Source organism: Phaethon lepturus, unplaced genomic scaffold, assembly GCF_000687285.1.
Source record: "Phaethon lepturus isolate BGI_N335 unplaced genomic scaffold, ASM68728v1 scaffold15285, whole genome shotgun sequence".
Classification (NCBI taxonomy): Eukaryota; Metazoa; Chordata; class Aves; order Phaethontiformes; family Phaethontidae; genus Phaethon; species Phaethon lepturus.
In genome coordinates this window covers 20,304-33,277 of record NW_010541316.1, presented here as the reverse complement: position 1 = coordinate 33,277, position 12,974 = coordinate 20,304, and the positions used below count along the sequence as shown (strand labels likewise).

Genomic DNA, 12,974 nt, shown 5'->3' with positions numbered 1-12,974 from the left:
TAAAATAGATGACAGTACACTATTGGCTAAGACTGGGCATGGTATGTGCATAAATGTATGCTTCCCATGCTGCCTCCTGTTCCGTTTTTGGTCCTTCTAGGCATGCCCAACATTAGAAAGTACAAATTAGCTTGCCAAAATCTCCATAAACAGAGGAAAGTGTTTTATATTTATGGTCAAGAAATATACATATATATCAATTTTACTAACAGTGCCTGAAACCACTAAAAATAGATGCACTCTCAAACTAATTTCCTTTATGTTGCACTGTGCTTTGTTAGTCACACTTTAAATTGATTCATCCAGTTCTATTTCATTTGGCTTGGAGGACTGTAAAATAATGCAATGATTTTCTGGGCACTTTCACATCTACAACATAAGAAACTGAGCAAGTGACTGCACTAAACAATGCAATCAACAATGGATTTTGTTTTCCTTTCTAATTATTCTTAAATTTTGTACAAACCGTTACAAAATGCAGAAGTGAAATGCTGGTGCTGCTGACCACAACAGCCCCCAATGCTAGAGAAAGTGTGACTTCCTTGTGCTCTTTTCATTGCTGGCTCTCAGAATGAGTGCAAACACACAGAGCCCAAAAGCCCACACCCCCTAAGGAAAATACAGTTCAAGGCGAGTAACAATCTAAACGCTTACTGGACTTCCCTCTCCAAAATGGCAACGTGCTTTAAAAATAATCAATATTATTTCTCATCAAAGGTTACGCTCTTATCTCGTAACCATTCAACACCCTTCAGAAAAAACAGGAGAATTTTAAACTGCTGAATGAAGCTGTATTTGGTTGAACAGTGGCCTGAGTGTTTTAAAGCCATTTCTTTTTCTCTGACCATTCCTGGGGGAAGGCCCACCCTACAGCTAGCTATAGCTTTTATGAAGACAATATACCCCTCAAAGAGGGGGAAAAGATGAACTCCCTCCTTGCCCTATAAACTGCAAATGCAAAACCCAAAAAGGAAGTAAGTTGCTCCAATTTGTGCCTGGCATTGGTGGTAGAGCCAGGAGCTCTCCTAAACACTATTCCAACACTAAATACCTGGCCATTTTTCCCGTAAAAAATGGACACTATTTTTAAAAGCATGTTTTTATGTAAGAACCCATGGTTAGCTGGGCCCTTTTAATACAGGAAAGTTAAGGTGAACTCCAGAAATATTTTTATTCTGGAAAGTTCCCCAGGCCTCTAAAACAAGTAAGATGTTTCCATCGTTGCAGGAGGAGGCCTGCCCTGAAGGAGTCACATAACCTCAAAGGGAGCTAGAAGAAGACCAAGGGAGCACACCACCATGCTTACCATCCCCTTCATCCACCACCGCTCGGATGACCACAGGGAACACGCCACGATCCAAGTCAAAGTTCAGCTGAGGGAAAGAAACGAGATGAGGTTAGACAATTCACACCAAGCTTGCCTGAAGACACCGCTCGAGATAGCATCAGAGGAATGAAGGCCCCTTCTGATGGGCCCCCAGTCCCTGGTCTCAAAAGGACATGACAGAGCAGGAGGATTTAAAACCAACTTTCGAAGTGATTCAAACGGCATAACTACAACATATATACATTGACATGGCACTTAACACCAGCTGTGGCTCGCAAAGCAAAGGGTCTCCATTCGAATTTTATATGGTATTTAATTCTCACTAATTCATATATCCTAAAAGTCTCACGAGTGATTTGTAGTAGGACAAGTTTCTCAAAATAAATCTAGTGCCATAGTTTTGCTTGCATATGGTAGAATATACTGGTTATAGCACAGCAGTATGTATTACACTCCCCACACCACAAAGGAAATCCTGACTGTTGTATGAAGTTCTTGAAGACACCAGCCTGATTTCCATCTCTTGGCATGTTATGAAATTCAGATCCTTGACCTTCTAATTGGCAAGAGTGAAAATTTAAGAATTCACTTCGGTGCAAGGAAAACAGACTCAGTTTCTTCCTTTGCCCTGCACTTCATTAAAGCACTTCAAATGCTCCATGTCGTCTTACAAACACAAGAAAAATGCAACCTTACAAACACTGTCCTATGCCTAGAATGGAAGTGGCTCAGAGACTGGATTTCTGTTGGGTTTTTTGTTAATTACTGACTTGAGTTTTTTGGTCTCATCTGTTGCCAGGAGTGAAAAAAGTGTCATTTCATCATGGTGCTCCAGGTAGTTTTGTTTTCCAGTGAAAACTGAGACCCACTTGGAAGTGCCGCAGCACCGTTCAGATAGTGCTTCAGGGTTTCCCTCACTTTCCCACAGCCCCAACATCATTTGCAGTGTCATTTTACTCCGGCCAGTCCCTCAAAACATAAACTATCAAGATAGCCATTGACATTGGCACAAATGGCAAAACAAAACACCCAGACTGGAGGGAAGGTGACCCTCACCCTGAGCCTTAAGTTGAAAATGGTTGCTCCTCAAATGAATTGCAACCTAAATGTTCATCTTGAAATGAATTATAACTGTACACTGGGAGACGACATACCCTGGCAGCCACCAGCCAAATGTGCCGCAACGCATTAGCCACACGGCTGTGCCTCTGCCAAGAGCTGCAGGCACGTGCTTCAGACTGCAACGGCTCACCAGCTTTCCACAGGAGGTGCAGGGGGAAGAGGGAATTGCAAGTCTGCTGCTCTTCTCTTCATAGCTGCATGCTGCTCGTGCAAGTTGCATGCCTTTGGGGCCACTCAGTTTCTGCAGCGCTTTCTAGAAGCAACTTGTAGCTGTGTAACAAAGATTTGCACACCCCCCCGCTCCGTTCAAATGTGCATGCCTGATTCCAAACAGAAAGCCTGTGCTGGAAGACCTTATGATTTGACCTAGCTAGTCTTCAAACCTGAGGGAGGTTGATTTTCATCCTCTGTATGATGGTTTTACATTTCATTCCTCCTTTAAACTACCAGAATCTATTCTCTTTCCAAAACAGCAGAGTAACAGAATGAACACAAAAATCTCATTTAACCTCTCAATATTTGTTATAGAAGAGACTTATTGAGCCACTATTTTCCGGCTTGCATTTTTGAACCATTATGGCATGCCACAGAGGGAAAATTCATCGAGGACAATTGATTAAAACTGCTGAAAGAAGCTTATGGTTTTGCTTTGCTTCCGGCTCTGATTTATTACTGTACGACAACAGTTACTGTTTGTCCATTTGAAGGGAAAGTCACATCACAGAATTGTGGTTGCTTTATGATACAAACTTTTGCGTTCTCAAACAAAAGGCCTCTTTAAGGGTCTGTTTCACATTCATTTTTAGGGACCTGAAAACAACTGTCTCAACACAAGCCATGCACTATAACTTGCAAGCAAACCAGTATATTACGAAGACAAAGTAAACTTTTATAAAGCTTTCCACATAACAACGCAACATAACATTCCCTTCTGTTGGCCAGCCAAGAACTACATCATATGCAAGTATTACACTGAGCAAAAATATGAAGTAAATCTGGGGGTTTTGGACAACGCCAATAACAAAGCTGGAAAGCAATCTGAAGCATGCAATTGTACACAGCTGAGTGATAACACTCTGCCAGCTGTCTCTGATAAAAGTGCTGCATTTCAGTGGCCAGTTAAGAAGATTTAGCCATATGCATTTTACTGGACTTGAGAGGACAAAGACTGATATGTCCACAGAGCTGAAATGGGAGAAAAAACCCTTCTGAATCACAGTGCTTGTTCCACATTTTCTCCACAGCCAGAGCGCCCAGTAACACCAATGAAAAAAGAGGAGACAGAGGATGCAGCAGAGTCAAAGGGAGCTAGAAGCTTACTTTTCCGCAGCATCTCTCCCTTTAAGCTGTCAAAGGGACAGAACTTTAGTACTCGAGTTAAAACCTTACTGGCAGGAACAAAAGTGAAAATTAAGCTTCTCAATTCTTTAAGAAGAAAGGGATCTGAGCTCCTACTTTCCAGCTCTCTCAGATGACAGAAGGGATTGAAAAGCAGCTCTTCCAGGCTTTTGTAGGCTGAACTTGTGAAATCATATACTGGCAGAGAAGCCAAGACATCAGGAGACCAGACTCTGCAGGCTCTTTGGTAACCGCCATGGCATTTGTAAAGGCACGGGACTGATTGTAGTTATAACTGTAACTTCCAGACAATAGCTATTCAATCTTTTCAAAATACATGAAAGATTATTTTCCCTTTTTTTTTTCTTTTTTTCCTTTTTTTTTTTTTTTTTAGTTTTTTTAAAATAGGCAGCGTTTTCTACCAGGGTTCACATATTATAGAGGCTTGGGTCAGGACATTAACACTGTATCAGTGTTGACCTGGAAAAGGGGTTCATAGGAACAAATATATTAGCAGTGGCTGCAGACCAACTCCTCTGCATCAGAAATCTCTTAACGGCAATTCTGCACAGAGCAGGGGAAAGACCAAGGCCCCTCTCCCCTGTGTCACGTGCAAGGGAAGCCCTTGGGCCAAAGCTCACAGGCTCAAGCAGCAGAGAGTTCTGCCTGGGTTGGAATTTTGCAAAGATACCGAAATTAATAGGACTCCACAGATCTTGTTATGTAGTAAAAGCCACAGATCTTAATTAAAACCAAGTCCTTGTCTGCTTGCAGTTATGGGTTAAAATAAAAGGGGGAAGGCATTCCCTTATTCAGTATTAATGCACCAGCGTGAAGCTGCCCCAGAAGGGAGAGTATCCCCCCACAACACCGTACTGCTACAGTTAGTAATGCAGGATGTGGCCCTTAAACAGATCTGGACTTTTCTAGAGCAGTGGTCTCCAAACTATTTTGACTATTCATCCCATCAGTAAAAAATTTTGAGCATGTACTCCCAATATATGTACATTTATTATTTATAAGATATATACATGGACTACTGAAGTTCTTCCCGCACCCCAATGAATTGTCTTGCATGCACCCCACTTTGGAGACCACTGTTGTAGAGGACAAGCCAAAATAAACAAAAATCAAAGAACCACTGAAACAGAGAGATCAAAAGATAGACATTTGTTCCCACAAGCTCTGTCGTTGGCAGGGAGAGGAAGGCTGAGGAGTGGTGGGTTCCTCCAGAAAGAGCTCCTGTGCCAGTCTCTGCAGTCTCCCTCCTACACCAGATGTTGGAATGCCAGCTGATCAGCGATACCGAAAGTCGCTTCTTTGGGTTTCTCCCCTGTTTGCCTGATCTACCTGCCAAGTTCCCATACGGTGTTCATACCTGCTCCTCCCAGGGCCCCATTCGTCTCATACCCACAAAACGTGCCATGGCAGCTGGCAGAGGGTGTTTTCCAGCCATAACTTCATGGCACTAAATGGAGTCCAGTGCTTCTGGGACAACAGGGTTGTGGAAAGAAGGGGACACTGAGAAGAGACTTACCTCATCATCCTTCCAGTCTGAGAAATCAATCTTGAAGGAAGGCAGGGAGAATTGCTGGCTTACCCCTCTCTTGTAATGAACTGTCTCCGACTGCAGAGAGGGATTCTTTGTGCTGTATCTGAAGAAAGGGGGGAAAAAGAAAACTTGCTGTAACAAATGATTGCTCTCTGCTAGGCTCTCATTCATTCACGCCTGTCCGCCTTTCAGGAATCACAAGTGGCAGCTCTAAGAGGCAGAGCTGGCAGGGGCTGGCAGCCATTCAGTGGAGATACAAAGAGGGAAGGGAAAGGTCAAAGCAAGAAGGTGAGCACAGGGAAGGGAAAGCAGCGCAGACAGGCAAGGTCTGATTGGATCCATACTGACCTGTCTGGAAACACTGGGTGTCAGAGGAGTACAGTGGGGTGCGGCAGCCTGGCAAAGGCTAGCTCACTAAATCTAGGGCCTAGGCAACGCTGGCTTTCAGCCTAGCACACAATCTTATTTTCTGCAGGAAACCCAGGGAGAAGCAGCAATGATCTAACAGTGGCAACACACAACCCAACATGGCATTGAAAGTTTGCCTGTGCCTCAGTGGTACAGCTCTGCAGTGAGAAATGCTGCTTGGCTTGTCATCATCCTGGTAAGCAAGAGCCATTCCAATTCACTCCTCTATTCCTCATGTGCTTCCCCGGAGGTGCTGCAGGGCTCCAAACACCAGCAGAGAGACACCAACCAGTCCTCCACGCCGGACACCTAGAGAAGAGTCACAATCCTTCCACTATCTTGAGGCCCAGCACTGAAACACCAGCACTGCAAGGTTGGGATGAACATCTCTGGAATGAGACCAGACAGCTCGGGACAGGCTCCAGGGACAGGTGTCACATAAGCACCAGAAACTCTAGGCTGAGTTTTTCCTTCATTCAACTTGAGGTATCACACAGGATCCCCTGACAAACAGGTCCTCAGATTTTGCTGCTCCCATTTCTCAAAGAATAACAAGGGCAGTGCTACTGCCAGCCCTGCGAAGGAGACACCACCAGAGGAGATTGAGGCATTTGATATGGCCGATTCAGTACAGAGGCCTGTCAAGCAAAACAGTTAACTGTGCGCACAGAGACAAAGAAAAGAGAATCCTTGCTTGACAAACAGGATTCTATACTTTTGAGGACATTCAGCTGTTCTGAAACACAGACACAGCTTACAAATCACCAGGTACGTAAGCAAAGGTTGGAAAGCTCCAAGTTCCTTTGGCCTAACCACATTTTGTGGAGAAGTGCAGCACACCAGAAAGGGATGGCAACACCAAGCTTTTCTACATCCAAGGTAATGCCTTCTGGTTTCTGTAAGCAAGGAGCAAGAGGGCTGGGCAGCTCTCTTCAGAGGTGGTGAAACAAAAACCATGGGAAAAGCCCAAGGTGCAGAGTCAACCAAGAACTGCAGAACTGAGCATCACACCAGAGATGTGAAGACTGGGCTGGAGGATGGCAGAGGCAATTAGAGAGGACATGCCTGAATCTTAAACCTCAGCTTTAACCGACGCTGTGGAAACTTTACACTCAAGAGCTATAGCTCTGGTAGCTACCTGCTGCCAGAGTGCAAGAGCCCACAGAGACAGTGGGCTGCCCTCCAGGGTTCAGGCCAGCCAGCACAATAACACAGAACCTTCAAGCACGATGACTAGGATGCATTTTGCAGCTGAAGGTATAAGAACCTGGATACCAGAGGATGATGAGTATTTATCAATTCCCCTCAAACCCAAGAAGGACAAACCAGGCTCCCAACTGGCATGAACTGCTGCCTTACACTGGAAAACTAGTGTAGTTTCTACACCCTCTGAAGATCCAGAAGGCTTATCAAGTGTCACAAGATCCATGTTAAATTCTGGAAGGCTGTGCCAAAGGCGAGGTTCACCACATGCACTCCGGTCTTCCTGCCAAGGCAGGGGCATTATGTTATTTATGACAATACCTTACCCTCAAAGGCCATTCTGTACTGCACTGAAACTGTGTTGCTTTACTAGAAGGTCTAACTCCACCCTTTGCATTTAAAGCATGGTGTAGGAGAGATCAGGATGACAGGTCTTTTATACATGAATTACAGAGCGAGCAATCGAGTGAAGTTTTATTTACTGAGTTGTCAAGCACAATGAATAGAGCAAGCCTGTATCTAGCCCCTTTGTGGTGCTCCCAAAGCTTCCCAGCTCTGCAGAGAGGCACAATTCTCCCTCTGCAGCTGGGGAAGCAGGGGATGGAAGAGGGACTTATCTAAGGTGACAGCAAGTCAGGAACCTACTGGAAAACAAAGTGCAGAGGAGAGAGCGGAGGTCAGAGGCTGCCTGGATGACATGCACCACAGCAGCGCTGGGAAAGGGGTGTAAACATGCTGACGATGAGTGCCAGGAAGGCCAGAGGACCTGCACTTACAGCGCCAGAAGCCCAAACCAGTCTACAACAGGAAAACAACACTGTTCCAAGGAAGATAGGGTAGAATACTCACATAGACTTGCTCCTCTCACTGAGCTTGAGAAAAGAAATAAACGAGGTACATAGATTTTCTGCGCTGAAGAGTATGACATAAATACTAAGGAGGCTTCCCCAAGTGAACCAAGTGAGCTTTATGCCTCAGGCTGTGTGACTGCCTAACGCCCATTGCCAAAACGCGTCAGACTTGGATCTGAACGCTCAGACAATGCTGGAGACCTCGTCAGCAACCAGTGCCGAGGCTGCCGAGCACCAGCGGGCCAACAGCCTGGTGAATTCCCTGGAAGTGCTGGTGCCCCCGGATTGTCACAGAGATCAATCATCTTTCTATGGCGATGCACAGGATCCGCCGCACAAGTACACACTCCTCGTGCTGCACGGGAGGACAATTTGGCAAGCTGTTACAAAGCAAGAGTCCTGCGTATTAGTGTCTAAGTGGCCTCTACCCATCCGCGGCCCTTTTGGTTGGCATCTGCTGTATTCATAAGTCTTCTATTCCCTGCCCATACTGCTGTGGGCTTACAGCAAACAGTAGTGGAGAAGCTCTGTAGAACTGTGGAGATGTGTTACAGAAAAAGAGAGCATGTATTAGGGATAAAGGATAGCAGAGAAGCAACATGCTGCCTCGCCCTGCATAAAGGCTGAAATCTGACTGTTTGGGCTGCCATTTCCAAACCTTCGCCGCGCCAGGTCTCCATCCAGATGGGAGGTCTAACAAAACCACCTTGTGGCACTGGCAGCTCAGGACAATGGAGAAGTGGGGTCTGTCCTATTAGGTCAGGACCAAACAGATGTCCTCAGTCACATTTTTTAAACCTGTTTGTTTGCTCGGGTACCCCTGACAGTATAAGAATCACCAGCAACGTGAGATAGCAAACTGCTGACTGCAGCAGCAGCCCTCAGCACTGTCCTCAGGATTCATGTCGCCCATCTCCTCCTGTTAGGTCTCTGACACACCTTTACTCCCAACAAAGTGAAGCTTACATTCCGCACTGACTCCTTCCTCCTCCATGTCAAACCCTTCCACGCCCCAAAACCAGCTGTGTACTGGAGAACCGGCAGATGAGAAGCCCTGTGACTACACCACAGCAATTTTGGAGAGAACAGGAAACAAAGTAAAATGATTCCCCAGTCTCACTCCTCCACCATCAGCTGAGAAGTACTTGCTACCTGCATGGAGCGACTCAGCCTGTGGCTCACACAGGCTTCTCCCCGTACGCAGTCCAGGCTTGCTGCCAGGCACCTGTAGACCTTAAGTAGCTCCCAAGTCACCAGTGGCCTGCTGGTGTTGCGGAACCTCTGGCTATGCAGAGTTAAACTTCTGTTGCTATATGCTCACTGGAGATGCAACACAAATGCGTGGGGGTGTTTCCCCCCCTCGCTCATCCCTGATCAGCACCTGGGGAAGTTCTCAGCAGGGCGCCAGTCCCCACTCGTGCAGACTTCATCACTGCTGTGCTCCTCACGCTCAGCTCCTGGCACTGGGGCTGCCTCAGACAGTCAAAAGAGGGTTCCTGTTACCGCAAGCACGCTGAGACCCCTGACTGAGAAGGGCCAAGCAAGGATCCTAGCCAGCTTGCCTCAGAATTACGGAGCACTGTCCAGACCCCACTCCTCAGAGAAAAGCAGGATGCACGTAGCAATGCTGCCCCAAGGTACCATTTTTGACTAGTAACGGCTGAGAGACGGTCTGTGCTTTGAAGAGCCTGTGGACAAAATAAGAGTCCTCTTTCTTTAGTAACAGCTACGCACATTGTGTGGCAATTTGCAGTGAACCAAGGAGACGGCAGAGTTACTGAAGGCAGAGTTACATGAGGGCTTTAGAGTGTACTCAGGAAGCAATTCTTCCAATGTTGTGGCTGCAATTGCCTGGCAGGCTCCATGCCCTCTTAAGGTGATGAGGAGGGAGCCAGTCATGCTCAGCTGGTGTTCAAAGGGGCCAGGAGTTGATGTGGAGCAAGCATGCTGGCCCCCTTCTTTCTCCCACCTGCACACTCCCCTTTCATTTTGGGCCAGGATCTCACAGGTCAGCTTTCAGGGAGGAGGGAACTTGAAAAGTGTCTCAACTCAAAGTCATTTTTATTGATAAAAGAAACACTACCAAAATATAAGAAGGCCCTAGCCCTGGGTCTCAGTCAGAGTTAGGCAAGATCCAGCCCAGAGAGGCTCCCACACAGAGTTTGGAGGTTAACCGGGTGCTAAGTTGGTGCACTACAGTCCCCGCCAGTCTTCTCCTCCCTTCCTGCTTCCTCCCAGGGCTGAGTTTCCACTCCAGGCCAGGAGGAAAACACCTTACCGCACAGCTGAAACCCTGCCGCCCACTCCAGCATCTGCAGAGGTCTGCCTTCAGCTGCTGAACTTACTGGTGAGAGCACCACACTCACGACTCCAACCAGGCTTCAAAGCTGGCGGCTTACGCAACAGCTACACGGAGAGGCACAAAGGCCAGAACTCTTATTAAAGACAGAGGGTTTGTCTCCTCGGTGAAATCTATAGAATTTAGCTCTCCAGCCTGTGAACTTTGCACACTACAGAGTTCCCTTGGGGACTGGTGCCTGCCTGGATCAAAGCAGGCATCAGCTCTACAGGCCTGCACCTAGCAAAAAACAGCACTCGCCTCTGATTTCTTCACACAGAAGAAATCCCTCTGCAGAAAGAATTCATATTAATCACCACAGTCCACAGCCAAAAGCAGCAAGAGCACCTTTCAAAGGCCCTGAATAGACAGAGGCTATTAAACAACTAAAGGAATATCTGAGTGCCTCTGTCCCTCCTGTGCAAGCTTTAGTGAAAACAGCCGTGTGCTGAGCTACCCGTTTCAGTTGGATTTCATTTTGTGAACCAACTATTCAAACTTCCACATGCAGACAGAATATATAATCACTGCAGTGCCACGTCCACCGTCAGCTTAAAAGACTGCGGTGGGATGTGTGCGATGAGTGTAGCAGGCATTGCAAAACAAACAAGGAAATGAGATTTAAAAAAAATAAAAATAAAGACCCAGTACGCCCATTTGTGCATCAGCAACACAAACAGCACAGCCCTGAAAAAGGGCAAGGATTGCAGAGCTAGACTGACCTATTTTCATTGTGTTTTCTCTTTATAACGAGAAAACAGAGCTTGGCAACATTACTAGGATACAGAAGAGAACCATTTCTGTCCAAAGAGGAAGATCTTTTTCATACAAATGGGCTGCAAAACTCAAACCTCTCATAGCATATTTATCATCAGCTCCTGATCTGCCTGGATTGCTCATGTCTTTAGAGCTGGGTGTTTCAAGTGCTTCCAGCTACAGTGCTGGTTTGACTTCTTCCCCTGAGGAAACAACCGCTGCTGTCATGTTTTAACTACACAATCCTTCCTGCTAGTCAGTAGGATACCTACAGCTGGAAAAGTCCCGGGGCTGCTCCCAGGAACAGGCTAACAGTGCGCAAATCAAGGCTTTTGCCAGAAAATGAAAGGATGCATTCGTAGAGTACACACACAAAGAGTATGAACATCTCTGCAACCTCCTCCAAAAGACATACCTGTCTCCTCAACCAAAGACATCTAAGGGTATGAACACATGAACCAGTTACTGCAGGAGAAGGCAGGCTATGAACTGAGTATCCTTCAACTGTTCGCTAGGAGCTGCTGAGAAGTACTGCCAGCCCTGGAATGGAAATGCAATGCAGAGTACCCTCTCATTTATCTGGGGGGAAATTACATGCTTATGGGCAATCACTAGCTAGTAGTCAACGTACAGCTTGCACACCTGCATGTTTGTGCCTCCTATATGCTAAGGCAGAGATTCTCAGGCCATTTAGACAGGGCCCATCCTGGTCACCCTTCGCCTTTTGGCCGAGATGACCGAACCCCTTCTTGCTGCACGTGCCTATTGCCTCTGCTGCAGGCACGGAGCTGCCTCCCTGGATGGCTAGTCTTAAAACCCAGTTAGCATCACGGGTTCTGACAGCAAATTTCTCTTTGTTTGTAGGACATTTTGAAGCTGACAGGTACTGCTGTGCCTCAGTGACACTGAGAAATACAAGGCTTGTCCTCATGGGTGAGCAGTCAAGATATTATGATGGTTCCCCAACTAGGGTATTCCCTGTTTTCTACCCAGCTGCTGGGAAACTGAAGCCAAAGGAAAGGACAAACTGAGAAATACCACTCTCTCCAAGCCAGCCAGATCACAGACCAACTCCCCAGGAGCACATCCACCACTAACCAAAGAGGAGAGCAGATCCTCAGGGAAGATGCTGTGCTAAAGCTCGCTGGGGGAACTGCCACAGGAAAACAGGAGCACAGCAGAACAGTTTGCTGATTTCCAAAACCAAAGAAAATGGACACAACCAGAAAAATAAATAAAACTGAGGATATCAGGGGTCTTGAGCTGTTCAGAGGCAGGTCACCGCTAATTCCATGCCATTAAAGAGATTCTGGACATGGGCAGATCTGGTCTCTGTTACCCTTGGGGTAATGCTGGTCCTCTGAGAACTAATGTGTTTTACTCTAAGGAGTCTCTAGGCTCACCACAAAGTAACCGAGCAAAAGATATTCAGAAGGTGAGAGCAGCAGTCCCCTCTAAATTTAAACTAAATTCCCATTTCATCCAAGAGGCTCCTACAGATATCTGCACTAGCACCAGAAGATGCTGGGTACCTTCCCCTGGGCATGGGGCTGCAGAGGTGAAGACACCTCTACAATCACCAACAGCCACACGTTCGCCTTCTCCAGACTTTACTGGTCAACTGCGGTCCCACAGTGGTGACTATACACCTCCCCATGAAACTCAGCGTTCAACAGTTCAGGACAAGAAGCAGGCAGGAGTTGGGAGCTACGTGTTCCCAAGATCTTGTCTGGGAAACGGTATAGCTGAGCATATCTCCCAGCACGATTACCTGGGAAAGTCTGCTGAATGCTCCTTTGAGACAGGTTAGGACAGGCAGCACATACTGATAAAGCCACCAGCTTTTAAACAGAGTCCAAACAACTCCAGGAGGAAGCTTCCTGGCTTGCAGTGAGAAAGGCTTCCCTTCGGTCATGGAGACCAGCTAATCCTGAAGGCAGCCCATGCCACACAGAGCATTGCAGGTCTCCGATGAGCAGAGGTTCCACAACAAGCAATGCCTCTGCTCAGGGAGCACCACCTTCCCTCCCCTCCCGTCCCCTCTCTCCTCTCACCCCAAATTGTATGAACATAAGAACA

At 46.7% G+C, this 12,974-nt stretch overlaps 1 protein-coding gene across 1 annotated transcript in view; it reads right to left on the bottom strand.

Moving 5' to 3' along the window:
- Positions 1–12,974, bottom strand: part of MGRN1 (mahogunin ring finger 1, E3 ubiquitin protein ligase) — a 45,938-nt gene that overhangs the window by 20,393 nt on the left and 12,571 nt on the right. The window contains exons 4-5 of the mRNA XM_010287694.1: positions 5,325–5,442; positions 1,307–1,373 (exon numbers count right to left, since the gene is read on the bottom strand). Coding sequence (XP_010285996.1) covers positions 1,307–1,373; positions 5,325–5,442 — 185 coding nt within the window. The remainder of the gene's footprint in view (positions 1–1,306; positions 1,374–5,324; positions 5,443–12,974) is intronic.